General features: G+C 39.1%; 1 protein-coding gene across 2 annotated transcripts in view; it reads right to left on the bottom strand.

Annotated features, from left to right (window-relative positions):
* LOC110219922 (uncharacterized) overlaps positions 1-15059 on the bottom strand; it is a 29893-nt gene that overhangs the window by 10193 nt on the left and 4641 nt on the right. For both annotated transcript variants that reach the window (XM_021003669.2, XM_021003670.2), the window contains exons 3-4: positions 12282-12408; positions 3250-3342 (exon numbers count right to left, since the gene is read on the bottom strand). In XM_021003669.2, coding sequence (XP_020859328.1) covers positions 3250-3342; positions 12282-12408 — 220 coding nt within the window. The remainder of the gene's footprint in view (positions 1-3249; positions 3343-12281; positions 12409-15059) is intronic.

Below are 15059 nucleotides of genomic sequence, written 5' to 3' on the forward strand. Positions count from 1 at the left end.
CCTTCACTCTCCTCTTCTCATTGCCCTCTACCAATGTCATCCAGAACCCATAAGAGTTGTTTGTTTACATTGCTTCAGTGACAGCAGAATCACCAATTCTATTTCTCAAAGGGAGATGGAGGACCTTATGACCCTATGGTCTGCAAAGCCACTGCTTCCTGGCACTCTCCAGATCTTAACCTCCACTGTGTCTCTATGCCCTACAGACATCAGGAAGTGTCATCTGACCTATTGATGCAATCTAAGGACCCAAGACTTTGCCATCCATACTAGCACACTCATGACTTTTGGCCCTTTCCATCACTATAGCTGAATATTTTCCTATATGTTTTCTTCCTCCAATTGGAGTGTAAGCTCCCTGAGTATAGGGACTGCCTAAACTTTTCTGTTTGGATTCTCAGCATTTAAAACAGTGTTTGGCACATAATAAACAGTTTAAAATGTTTTTTTCATTCATTCACTCAGTCAAGAAGAATAATCTTCAAACTCAAAAAGTAGGAATCAATAATAATAAATTACTATTGATTCATATCTTGTAAAGTGACTTACTCTACAGAGAGATTCACAAACTAAACCTCTAGATCCTCCCAGGTCTGACAGGACAGGCATTCTTATTATACTTTACAGCTCAAGAAATAGGAAACATAAAAGATAAGTGACATGACTAAAGTCACACAGCTTATAAGGGAAGAGCTGAGCTTAGAACTCCTACTCTATAAAAGCCAGGTCAGAGTTCTTTCCACAGCTCTGGAGAGTCTATTCATTGAAGTATAAATTCATTCTTCAAATGTCTGTTATTGCTTATAATTTTGGTAAGGAAAAGAGATGTTTCCTGTTTCTTTGTGAGTTTTTTAGTCAATACCTCATTGTCAATTTTTGTCAAGTTGCTATAATAACCTAAGAAATATGAATACTCCCTTCAACACATATTAGGTAACTGCCAGAGAGCTACGCAGGCATCATTTTGGGAACCAACTCCAGTGGAGATGCAAGCAGCCAACTGCTCCCTCAGGGGTAGGAGTCACATCCCTAACCCCTATTAACAGCTCCCAGTGGATCCCCACTTGCTGCTTCGTCACTTGCCTGTTACCACAGGACTTCGAGATACATAAAAATGGTAAAGTGGTATGGGCGCTGTCTTTTGATCTTGCATAAATTGGATCTAAGTGAGGCAGAGTTGCACGACGTCATTGGCCTCACTCTTTCTTCCAGAGTCAACATGATCCAGTGGCAGGACACAGTGAAGAAGAGTGGCGATGGCTGAAGAGGCAGCAGATGATCTTGGTGTCTTTAATGTCTGACCAAGCTCTAAGAGCCCCACAGCACCTGCTTCAGCTGCCTTCATGGCTGATGGAACAAACTGTTGTCATCCACCCATTCCATGAGGGGAAGGCTTCACATGCCTAGGGTAGACACCCCCCTAACTCACCGATGGGTTTGAGACCCCTTGGTTACCCTCAATCTGGTTTAGCCCATCTGCTCAAATGGTTTACCGTGGTGCCACAGGTGGGAGATGAGTGAAGATGGACACCAAAGGTAGAAAGCAGCCCTGAAGAGGGCTCAACAGCCCTCACACCAGAGGTACTAATCCTCTCTGAACACACTCTACATCCTAATATGACTTAAGGGCAGAAATTAAAGAACATGCATTATCATCAATTTTGGTACAGCATTCAAAGGACAATGGGACATTTTTATCTGCCAAGCAACTGAAATTTTTATGGGTTATCCCACCACCACCACCACCACCACCACAATAGAAGGTGAGCTCATTGATGGCCAGGGCCCTGTTGCTTTTCTATCTGTATCCCCAGCACCTATATAGAAATCAATTAATAAGTGTTTTTCATTCATTCATTCATACATTTCCTTACTCTTTCATCCATTTACTCACACCACATTTTATCAATTACACTTTAATCATTCTGTCAACACATCAAAGGGGGGGGGTCCTTCAGTGGTTTGATCAGAGACCACCTATACCCACCTGTATTCTACTACTCTTGTCTGGGTCTGTCTATACCTATCAAAGTATAGTGCCATAATGGAACACAACACTACTACATGTCTAGTCCTGGCTCTTTTGTGTACGATGGGATTATTAGCTTCATTGGTATGGTCACTGTTTTTTTTCATATAGCCTAAGTCTTTCATTTCATTCTAATGAAAGCTGCACTCTTGACTCTTTAAGACTTTCTCTACCAAGCTAGAGAAACCTCTTCACCCTGGAAGCTTATTCCCCCCTTAGACTTCCCACACTAGTAATACCTCTACTCCTGTAGCCTGTTCCTCTGGTGGGCTGGTTCTTCTAGAATCTCAATTTTAAGGTGCCTACCCAATCCAGCCATGTCTTCATTCCTATCCAGGATGCACTCTCTTGTATTCTCCCAACCATGCCCCCATGGCAGGTACCTTCATATCTTCCCCCACTTGTCTTCCCACTCCCCCATTATAATGCAAGCTTCTTGAGGATAGGGACTGTCTTTATTACTGCTTCTTTTTGTATCCTCAGCACATAGCATAGCATCTGGCATGTAGTAAGTGCTTTAAAAAAATCTTCTTAACTTGACATAACAGCTACTTTCTTGGCTTTCATATCTCATTGGAGTCTCCACTAGCTTTTTGGCAGGAACTGTGGTGTAGATGCTTCTCCCCTAGCCTGTAATGGTGCAACTGATTTGTTGAACATGTATGTAGGACTTCGTATGTAGCCGAAATAAACTACACCTTATCAGATTGAGTCCACAGTTCTATCGGTCTTTTATCTACTCCTAAAGCACATCCTCGAAGTGCCAGAGACATGACCTAGCCACGGAAGGCAGCATGCATTATTCCACAGCTATATCTCACACTTTCAAGGTGGTTTGCAAACCCTTAAGAGCAGCAAACATCAACTCTGTCCCTTGAGTCCCTCTCAGGGCTTTAGGAAGTATATTAGACCTATTAGGCAATGGATCATTTGTCCCATCAATGAACTGTCAGGGGAAGTGACTCAAAAAAGTTATTTCCAGGATAAAGGAGACCACCAGGAATGGGGAAAGAGAAAGCTCTGTGTCATACCAGGGACTAATCTTTCTTCAAGTGTAGGCAAATATCAGGTGAGTGACAATATCAGGAAAGTGACTTTTATTGAACCGAAGAGACAGCCTTATTCTTTTATAAATGACCTTGGGGATTTGTGGGAGAGTTCTCTATATTTCTAGATGATAATTTCCTGAGATAACAGTGTGCCCAGTTTCATTCACTTACCTATGGAGGAGTTTCTTGGGTCGTCTTCTTTTAGCATCCAAGTTTCCTCCTGGTTTAAATGGGAAATCAGATCTGCTTTGGCAACCGGAAGCCCTGTTCATGATAAATAATGAAGCTCTGAGCACCCAGAGAACTTGAGAATTTAGTTCTTTTTAGGGAAAAGGAGCATGCTAAGAAGGGCCAGAGCATGTTTTTGAGGGCCCCTTGGGGATAGTCTACACAATGATGCTAGGAGCTATGGGAGGGAAAGAGGAAAAGTCAGAACTGATTTGGAATCACAGAACTGGTACCTCTTTCTTCTCCCTCCTAGAAGGATGGAAACATTTCATATCTTTCAGCACTGCCATTTGAATTTGGGAGAAGTAGAAAGGGGAAGTTTTAAAAAAGAACAGACGTGGTCTGACAGACCCCTGAGTACAAGACTAGCACCAGTGGGTTACATATTTAGATTTTATGTCAGGAAGAAAGTCCTAAGGATGAGACACATCTCAAAGGGGAAGGGGCTGCCTCAGGAGTTAGGGAGCTCTCCTCACTAGATGTTTTCAAAGAAAAGCTAGATGACCATCTTTCATCTTTGTAATTTCATTTTTTACTTAAAGCTCCCAAGGACAGTCTGAGGAAAAAATAAATGAAGCTCCCAGTTCCTATTAGCCAATGAAAAGACCTTTGATGTGAGAATAGAGAGCAGGGGGTTCCTGTCTTCTTAGACTGGAAGGGACTAGGAATCTTTTGGTAATAGAAATGACTACTTCTCTTACATTTAATAACTAATTATTATGTTAGGACCAAAGGTTTTTTTTCTCCTTTTCTACTTCCTCATGCAGAAACCAACTAGTGTGGGAAATCTCTCTTAGAGATTGACCCAGGCCAAGATCTAACCAGACAGTAAAAAAAATTTTAGTATGAGCTAATGGGTGTATTCCTGCTCATTATGTTCACTCAGACAGGCCTGGGGAAAGGTTGATGCTCCCCATTATCAAGATAAGTGATGTGGAAACTGATGTCTCTTTGACCAAGATTTGAGTGACCTGAGTTATGTACCCCAATGATGGGGGAATAGGATTCACACTCGACCCCTAAAAGGACCCCAGAGCCCCTGAACCAAGTCTCTGGCATTTGCCAGGCTCATTCCAGTATAATCCTTTCAATTGTCCTTTCATTGTGGCTCTGACCTTCAATTCTCTGTTATCTCTGACCCCAGCCCTTGTAAAATGAAGGTCTGTTACCTCCGGACCACCCCAAGCTATTTTGCCACTCCTTAATTCCGTCCAGACCCCTTCTCTGTTACCTCCCAGTCACCCCAAGCTTTTGGCCAGTCCTTGATCACATCTGGATCTTTCTGTATATAAGGTCTTTCTGTATATAAGGTCTATCTTGTGTCCCCCCCACTCCCCCACCACAGACCACAACCATTAAATTGCTCAGATTCCTTAAGTCTGGCCCCCTTGTCAATACAAGCATCACAAATAGGTTCTTAAAAAGCCCGCTTGCTTTCATTAGCAAAGCAATAAACCTTGTCTCTGACTGAAAGAAGCCTTGAGTCCAATTCTTTTGAAGCAGGACCCATGCCTTTTGCCCTTGAATTTTGGGGTTCCCAGCACCCTTAGACAGCAACATATGATTCCCTGACTAGGAATCCCAAGTCCTTCTCCAGTCAAGACTGGAAGGTATGTAGGCCTCCCTCCTCTCTCTATCCCTTTCTCACTCTGCAGTTGCAGGTGCTCTCCAAGCATCTAGGAAGGCTTGGAGGTGCTTTTTAGACCTGATGATTTCAGGTTCCATTCAGGTCAGATGGTTACTAGGCCATCTCAGACCAGGGCACACTTTCTGCAGCAAGGAGGATGGACGCCCTATCTGGAAGCATTTGCCCAATTCCATAAGTTCTGTCAATTCTCTTGGATGCTAGGGAATTGAGAAAACTGCAGGTGTTTTTTTTTGTTTCCTGAGGCTTACATACTCCCCTCCCTCTACATCCTGGGATCCTCCTTCAGGGAGGGACTGTCCATCCCCACACTCATGACTACCAGATCGTTGCAGCAGGACTCAGCAAGACTTCCCCAAGATTTGCCCCTAGGTTAGAATTGAAAAAAGCTCAGTCGCCAACACCTTGAAAAGGAAAGCTTTGTGCCTGGCCTCTAGAGATCTAGAGGTCTAGAGGACGAAGATAAATTGTAAAAGTTCAAAACAAAATTCTTAAGATTCTTCTTTCTGTAGTCCTAGCTCTGACCAGGCTAAGGCTATAGTGGAAAGTTGGAACAGCTAAACACACCTTAGCAGATTCTGGAGGTTTTGTGATTGATCATTGAGGAATTTTGATACACCTCCTTACAACCCTAGTCACTCTCTTCCCTTGAGTAGAGATTATCTCAGTATGGGGACTGCAAACAGCCTCAGGTTTTTCTATTAACCCCTCTCATCCCAGTTCAGATAGGAGAAGAAAGTTTCACCCTTCTCCCGCCGACACACACACCTTCGAATTCACCCTCCCAACCTGGCAAAAGGAAAGAGGGGAAGGGGCAGCAGCTACAGTGGAGGGAGCCACTGGCAATGGCCCTGGGTTTCAGGGCACCCCGTAGCCCAGCTGGGCAGCCTGGAATCATCACCAAGGTTCAGTGCATCCTGCTCACCACCACCCCTACCCCCCCAGCAACTGTGTGAGAGGAAAGTGATCTCATCAAGGCAGTGCAAGATAAAAAAGGCAGCCAGCCTCCAAACTTAGAGAGACAGAAACAGAGAGAGAGAGAGAGAGAGAGAGAGAGAGAGAGAGAGAGAGAGAGAGAGAGAGAGAGAGAGAGAGAGAGATCTCCTCTCCCTTTCTGACTGTGGCCAAAGTTGGACCAGCAGATGAAAGAAAGAAGATAAGGAAAATATTAGAAATCCGTGGAATGAGGTATAGTCTGGGATATGGTTGGAAGATTAAGAAAAAATGTTGCAGCTTGATTTGAAAGCCAATACAGGCAATTATATAAAGCTAGAAGATATTTGATAAACAAGGTGTTGCTAAGTGTGATAATTAAAATCAGTTATGTATTACCAGATTTTTAAAATCTTTTGCAGCGGATTAGCTGGAAATAATGAATCCTATAATATAAAATGCTTGGAATAAATAACCCTTGTGTAAAATATAAAACTAAATGATTCGAATTATAAATTGAGGTTATGTATGACATCATTTGGAAAATAGATCCAGGTGTAATTGAATTTATTCTGGTCTCATTTTAAGTGAAATTTATTTATTATTATTATACTATACCAGGAAATTTGTTAACTGTGTGGTTTTAAGCTGTTACTCCAGTTATGTGGTTTGTAATGTGTATAAAGATAACACTTAACATTAATGTGATAATTGTGGTATATTAGATAGATTGTTATTGGAAATGCTTCTTTAATTCTTTTGGGTTATGGATTTAACTGTTAAAAGACTGATGTAAAATAATAAAAATTAATCAGTAGCAGATTAATAACTGAGTTGGGGTATCAGTATTTTAAGATTTCAAGATCTAGCCCCAGTGCATGGATGGTTAAAGTATAGTGATTTGACTTCAGTTAAGAACAAAAAATTGCAAAGGAGAAGATTTTTAGAAATCAGTCTTTAACCAGCTATAGTTTAAGAGTAAGATTAGGTAATCATGTGGTTAATCACGTTCACTCACCTTGGTGAGTGAAGGCCTTATTAAATCTAACACTACAAAAATACTGGATATGGTAAAGATATTAGTTATTGTGATTTGTGATTATTATACAAAATCTTAAATGTTTCCTTGTACTGTTCAATTATTTACTTATTATTTAAGTAACTCTATGAAAGCTCTGGAGGTCTCTATCTGGGGAAACTAGCCACACCTTGCCAGCATTAAATCAAATTAGCTCTTTTTGCCTGGGCCAAAAGCAGAAGTACAACTCAGGGTGGTAGGACAATTTAGCCCAGCACATTTTAAGCTAACCTGATGATAACAGGTGTGATGTTAAACAGTTTGTAAAACTTTACATGCGTTTTCTAGTGTATGCAGCTTGGAATTCCTGGGAGGATGGGAAATGGAAGCTGAATGCTTGAGGCAGCTCCTCAAGCTTTCTCCAGGAAAGACAAAGGAGGTAGGGAATTGAGAAGCTGAGGAAAAGTTTATTCAGAGCTGGGAATTGTTACCACACGTCTTTAAAGAGAAAAAAAAAAGAACGAATGGATTAGGAAGCTGTTAGGTCATTCTATCAGCCTTGCTGACTATGATATCCTGAAGTACTGTGATTTAAGAGCTTAACCTTCCAGTATTGTCTACATTTAAGAGGAATTTTCAGCTAAAATCATTTGGCTATCACTTATGAAGATTACGAGATTGTTAACTGTTATTTGGAGTTACTGTTTTAATCAAGTATTTACATAGATATTTTTAAAAAGGAAAATTGGTAATTGTACAAAGAAAAGACATTGAAAAGTCTCCTTTTTAAACCTACAAGGATTCTTGGGACCACCTAGTCATAAATTCTTATCACTCCTGTATAAGACCTTTCTGTGTTGTGTAATTCCTACTGAGTGAGTGGGAATTTTTGCACAAAATGGGGGCATAATTGTCAAGCCTGCTTCATCTAAAGAGATATCTGTATGTATATACTTACATGCATACATACATATATATGTATACATACATACATACATACATGTGTGTGTATGTGTGTGTATATATATATATACACACATATATATATATATATATATATATGTGTGTGTGTGTGTGTGTGTCTAGACACACACATATATGTTAATTTGGAAGTTTACAGCAATTGGCCAATGTTGTTTTTTCTAGGGGTTTAAGTCACTATGTGGAATTCCAGAATGTAATTATTTTTATTGTGATATATTTAAAGACAAAGGTAAGAAAAAGATATTGAGTAAAATTTTAAAGGGCTGATAAACTTTATTATTGTGATAAGTTTGATTTAATTGAAAATATACATACATACACACACACACACATCTAGAAAACTGAATCCCATTGCATATAGCTTTTGATGAGAGGAGGGGTGGTACTTAGGAATTTGTGATGATTAGGAATTTATTTCATTGTTATGACTTTTCAGATTTATTTATGACATTTAATGATATTTTATACTAATTTAGCTTTGAAAAATTCCAATTTTAAAGATTTATTTTTGCTTTAATCTTGAATAAGAAAGAGCTATTTGTCATTTTAGAGGTTTCCAACTAATTTATTTAGTAATTATCTTTTTTAACATGAGGATAAATTTTATTTTTAAGAAAGAGAAATACTTTTAGGCAGGAATGTTTTAAAAAAAGCTTTTGAAAAAATCTTTCACGTGATTTTTAAAGCTACTTTTTGTAAGCTACTTTACTGCAATAATTTGATATTGAGAACAATTATTTCCAAACCTACTGTGAACTTCTGAGTTTCATTCTCAGGTTTGCTGTGTCCTTGGGTTGGCCTTAAATGGGCATTTTAAGAGAAACATTAGCAGCTAAATGGAAGCCACATCTGAGATTTAAGGCTAGTGAATGTCTGTGCCTGTGAATAAAGTAGAGAAGTTACCTTGAGAAAGGATGAACATTCCCATACAAGAAATCTGTCTGCCTGGTTCCATAAACTAGGTTACTTATAGTGGGGTAGGCCTTGAGGGCCAGTTTTGATGCTGTTATAACCATCTCCCTGCTTATAACTGTCAGAGCAAAATTTCTATTATTAAGATAGATAAAGTGGAAGTTTGCCATTGCAATACTGAATTTATTAGTTATTAGATTAATTCTAAAGCATCTGAATTATTGTAATAAGCTGTAAGTAGAAAAGATCTTGCTGTTTTGATCTGAATTTGTAATCATTTCATGGCCTAAACAAGAATGAAATTAGGGCTTGAACTTATTATGTGTGTAAGATTCAATTCCTGAATTCTTTCAGAATGGTATGAGTATAATTAGATAAAGGTAAACAACCTCATGAAACAAAGATGTAAATCTAGTAAGTTGTGAGGTTAAAAGCAATGAACCTCTTTTGTTTTTGTTTTAAAGAATAGGATTTCAGTACAGTCAGTTATGTTAGTGAAGAATAGTAACTTATGAGCTACCTTGTATCACCTTAACAGGAAATCGGACTTTATTTATGTTTGTTATTTAATCTGAGATTAGAACCTGTGTGTAAAGCATGCCCTGAAATGTATGCAAACCGCTCGAGTCACCTTAAAGATGTTGCTATTGTTTAAAGGGATTCTGAAAGCAGTAGTCTATGTTTATGCCCATTTGTACATGGTTAATAACTGAATGTGTTTTGCTATAGGCAATGTTTCATGTACTCTGTTCCTTGTATACAATTTGGGATTATTATATTTACACATCCTATCCCAAGTCTTCTGTTGTTTACTATTAGGCATCTTAAAGCAAAATCCTTTGTGTAATATTAAACTTAGGGATAAAAAAAATCATCTGCTTGCCATGAATACTAGTTATATCAAGATAAGTTGTGATCTTTCATGACCAATCTCTTGCCATTAGCAATGTGAGATTATAAGCAATAGTCCAGGATACGTGATTCTTGAGAGCTGAACCTATCTGAAGCGCTCATTATTAGAACTTGCTATGTAAGACCTTATGGGACTGTTAACTGACATTATTCTGAGTCTTAACTCCAGAGATGATCATCAAGGAATGCTATTAAGCCAATGATCCATGATGCCAGCAACTCTTTGGAGTTTTACATGTATGAACTGCAGGTGGGTTTCTCATGGGAAAAGGCTCGGGAGAATGACTATTGGCATGTGGGAGTCTCCTGACTTAATTTCCCCACTATGACACTTCTTGAATGGAAAAATATCCCACCTGGTTGACTTTAAGTCTGGTTCAATGCAACTGGCTAGCTACATAACTTTTGCCTAGAATTGAGATGAAGTTAGGGAAGCATTATTCCCTTAGTGTATAGTTATATCCTTATTCTTCTTTTGTGTAAAATTTCTACAGTCATGTCAGATGATCAATATGAACACAATATTAAATCTTTATCTTTTTTTTTTTGGCTAGGCAATGGGGTTAAGTGACTTGCCCAGGGTCACACAGCTAATAAATGTCAAGTGTTTGGTCTGAGGCTGGATTTGAACTCAGATCCTCCTGAATCCAGGGCTGGTGCTCTATCCACCGCACCACCTAGCTGCCCCAAAAAATCTCTATCTAATAAGCTAATACTGGAGCATATCTGAGTTACTATTGTAAGATGCAAGTGCAAGATTTGAGCTATTTGGCCTAGAATTTTAGTCCTTTCTATATTCCAAACAACTAACGAATCATTTAACCTTGACATCTATTACTGGTTATATATTCTTGTGTAAGTTAAGGTACTTTAATTTCTCATAATGGTATGGGGATAATTAGACAGATGATTTAAGGACTTGTGAAACCAGGATATGATTCTGTTATCATAACTGTCTCAATTCTGTGTTAAGGAAGGGAATATAAGTATAATTAGTTATCTTAAGAGAAGAATGGCTTGTGGTCTATCTTGTAAATGCCTTAAAGAGACAACCACTTTTGTTAGACAACCACATTTGAACATGGCTAGAAGTTGAAAATGTTTTATTATAAATAATTTACTTGATATGCACTGTTTTAAAATTGATTACTCTATGTGTTTATATATACCATCCCTGAACCTTTTGTTACAATTGAGGTTGATCTGACAACTTTTGAATGAATTCATTTTTGTATTAGAGTCCATCTTCTTACAAAAGTGTTATTAATTCCTCAGAGGAATCTTATCCTTCTAATGGGGGAATGAATAATGACAAATATAAAAATTGGGTTCTCATTTTCTGTTAGTATTTGAGTTTCTTAGATATATCAACATGACAATTGGTCAACCTAAAAATGTAAATTCCATGGTCTAAAAGGTTCCAAATTTGATATTCTAATAGTATAGACATAAGGCTTGAGCTAATTTCATTATCTGACATGTTTACTGGCAGAGTAAATTTAAATTTGTGTTAAGATCAATTTTGTAGGAAATTTTTAGCAGAGAAGAGAATTCCTACAAGTGACTGAGCTGGAAAAGAACTGCTCTGAAGATCATATCTGGACCACAGGGCTGCATGGCTGACATGAGATTGGACTACTGAGCCTTAAACAGACAATTTTAATTTTTTTACCGTTTACTTTTTCCCTTTATGTCCTTTATCTGTAAGGTCTCCTTACTAAAGAGGGCTGCCCCCTTTGGTTTTGTCAATTCACCAATCAATTTCTCCCAATTTCTCCCCCTCACACTGTTGGCCATCATAAGCCCATAGTTAAGAACCCTTGGTGAAGTGTTTGTAATGTCAGTTAGTGATTCATTGAGATTTTGTCCCTCAATTATAATCAAATGGGGGAATGTGAGAAATGAATATTTCTCTCTTACATTTAGTAACTAATTATTGTATTAGGACCAAGGTTTTTCCCCTTTTGTACTTCCTCATCCAGAAAATACCAGTGTGGGAAATCTCTCTTAGAGATTTACCTAGGACAAGATCTAATCCGACAGTAAAAGAAATTCTAAGTATGGGCTAATGAGCGTATTCCTGCTCTTTGCCTTTGCCCAGACAGGCCTAGGGAAATGTTGATTCTTCCTATTATCAAGATGGGTGATATGGATTCTCTTTGACTAAAATCTGAGTGACCTAAGTCATGTACCCCAAGACCTTAATTTTAATACAGCCCACCCCTGTTTTTGTGTTAACCAATCTGAGTTAATTGCCACCCCTCATGAACACCTCCTCTTCAAAGGGCATATAAACTGTGACCCCATCGCCATTAGGGGTCTTTGGCCTGAGAGAGACAGGCAAATGACCACCCTTTTATTAATAACCTGATGGCCTTATTAACAAAATGATTAAATTACCCAGAAACTATGTGTCTCAAACCTTTTTAAACATCACAGTGTCTGATAACAGTTAAATGATGCATGAAACCTGTATAACAAGTAGGAAAGGAAGGAACACAAGTATTTCCTTCGGTGGCAGATTCACAATTCCTTGGGCAGGGTTGGGGTCAGAAGGTAATCTATCCTTACCCAAGGACAGCAGGTTCTGGGAGGTCTCCAGCATGACATCTTTGTACAGAGCCTTCTGGGAAGTGTCTAAGAGACACCACTCCTCCTGCGTGAAGTCCACAGCTACATCCTTGAATGTCACAGCCTCCTGGAAACACCCAAAGCCATAGGATTTAGAGCTAGAAGACACTTTATTAAGTCATCTAGAACAACTCCCTCATTTCTTCAGAAGGAAGAAACTAAATCCCAGAGAAGGCAACAGACTTAAAGGTCACAGTCCTAGAAAGTGTCAGAGCCACCATCAGAAACCATAAACCTGAAGATCCAAATGGAATATTGAGAAAAGCGTTTTATACTAGTTCTTGGAAGACAGCTGAGAAACAACTTACTGTGACTAGTTTGTACTTAGAGTGTGAGGGAAGATGAGTGTGATTTATTCGTTATTGATTAGAGTTTTTGGTTAAGACAGAGGGAGAGAATGAAGTGTGAAATGTCTTCCTCATCAAACTTGTCTCAGGTGATATTTTGAGAATTTTTCATGGGGACCTAACAGGTACAAAATATTTTCTGTGATTCCCAAAGAGAAAAAAAATGATGTAATATAAATTATTTCCTAACAGAATAATTTTCACTCTTATCTGGTAGAGAAATATCAAGAGGATTCTTTTAGAAACATATTTTGTTTTTACATTGTCTGTATTTCTATATGTAACTCTACCCCTGTCAGAGAGCCACTGCTAATAACAAAGAATGTAAAAATAAGAGAAAAATAATCAGCAAAACCAGTCAGCAAATAAAAAGATTCTGACATTATATTCAATGTTCCATGACCTTGGACCTCATACCCCTATACTCCATAAAAAAGAAGGGGGAGATGTTACTTCCTGTCTTTCCTGGGTTCAAGCTTGTTCTTTGTAATGTTACAACCTTCATTTTTGATTGTTTCTAATTGCTGTTCTTTCTGCTCACACTGTTGTAGTCATTTGGGTATGTTGTTTTATAGACCCTGCTTCTGAATTTTGCATCAGTTGATTTATGTCTTCTGTACTTCTCTAGTCACCATAGTCTTCATTTCTTAGATTACAGTAACATTTCATTACATTCAGACACCATGCTATAAAGTGACGGGCCTTCCTGTCTGAGCCCACAAAGCCCCCAAATGTGGCCTCCTTGTCCTATTCATTCATTCCTTTCCCTTCTAGGTGCAGGCAGCAAAGCCTGGGACAATGGTAGATAAGCTACTGCAATCCAGGAGTCAAAATTGAGACCAGGTTTTGTAGCTGGCTGGGCATCAATGCTCCAAAGAGCAAGGAGGCATATGAAGTCCATCAGAAGGATGCAATCAGCAATCATGCCACGTCTAGAAGTGGACTTGGTGAGATCAATTATAGGTAGATACTGAGAGAAGTTTTGAGCCTACTGCCCCAAAGACTGAGGTAGTTTAGAGGAGAATATATCCTCAAGGTATTAGGATGTCTGTACTTTTGTTCCTGCTCTACTGTGGAAAGAAATACCTCCTTGGAAAAGGGAAAGGAGGAATAAGTATTTAAGAACATATGACTGTATGCCAGGCTCTGTTAACTACTTTGTATAAATAGTACCTCATTTGAGCCTCACCCTTGAGGTAGGTGCTATTATTGTTCCCATTTTACAGTTAAGGAAACTGAGGCTAAAAAAAGTGAATTGCACGGGGTCACACAGCTAGTAAGTGTTTGAGGCTTGATTTGAACTCAAGTCTTCCTGACACCAGGCCCAATGCTCTATCCACTGTACCACCAGCTGCCTCAAAAAAACCCCTAATTGATAGTGGGTGGTTACATGGAACCAGGGTGCTAGTTACATGTGAGGAACATAGCTGGGCAGGGCTAGAAGCAATGGCAGAGAGGAGAGAGCCCACTCTAGAACCCACAGAGTATCGAGAACCCTGAGAGGCTAGGGTCAGAGTGACCATATTACAGTGATCTGGATCATTCTTTCGTTTGGTTGTTAATTGTCATATCATTGATCATTTCCCTTTTGAGGAATGGCTTCCTGTCCTTTAGACCATATTTCTATTCTATTTATCTTGGATACCAAAACTTCTTTAGGCAGCTAGGGGGCACAATGGATAGAGTGCTAGGCCTGGAGTCGAGAAGGACTAAGTTCAAACATGGCCTCAGATGCTTAGGCCCTGGCCAAGTCACTTAACCTCTCTTTGCCTCAGTGTCTTTATCTGTAAAATAGGGCTAATAATAGCATCTACTTCCCAGGATTCTTGTGAGGATAAAATAAGAAAATAACTGTCAAGCACTTAGCACAGTGCCTGGCACATAGTAAGCATTCTACAAGTATAAGCTATTATCATTAGCAGGGCAGCTATGTAGCACCATAGTGCACAGAGAACTGGGTCTGGAGTCAGGAAGACCTGAATTAAAATCCAGCCTTGAACACGTACTAGTTCTGTGACCCCAGGCAAGTCCCTTCACCCTGTTTGCCTCAGTTTCCTCATATGGAAAATGAGCTGGAGAAGGAAATGGCAAACCAGTCCAGTATCTTTGCCAAGAAAACCCCCAATGGGGTCACGTAGAGTCAGACATGACTGAAATGAGTAAACAACATCATTATTATTATCTAAAAAAGCTGATAAAAAGATTTCCCCCCCAAGACGACCACTCCCCTTGTAATGTTAGATGCTTTAATTTTGTGTAAAGCTTTTACATTTCATGTGATACAAATCACTTATTTTATCTTCAGTAATTGCCTCTAACCTCTGGTTAAGATTTCATCTCCTGGGGACTCGAGGCAACATGGATGCCCAAA

The sequence above is a fragment of the Phascolarctos cinereus genome, unplaced genomic scaffold (genome assembly GCF_003287225.1).
Source record: "Phascolarctos cinereus isolate Bilbo 61053 unplaced genomic scaffold, phaCin_HiC Scaffold_726;HRSCAF=1367, whole genome shotgun sequence".
NCBI classification, from domain to species: domain Eukaryota; kingdom Metazoa; phylum Chordata; class Mammalia; order Diprotodontia; family Phascolarctidae; genus Phascolarctos; species Phascolarctos cinereus.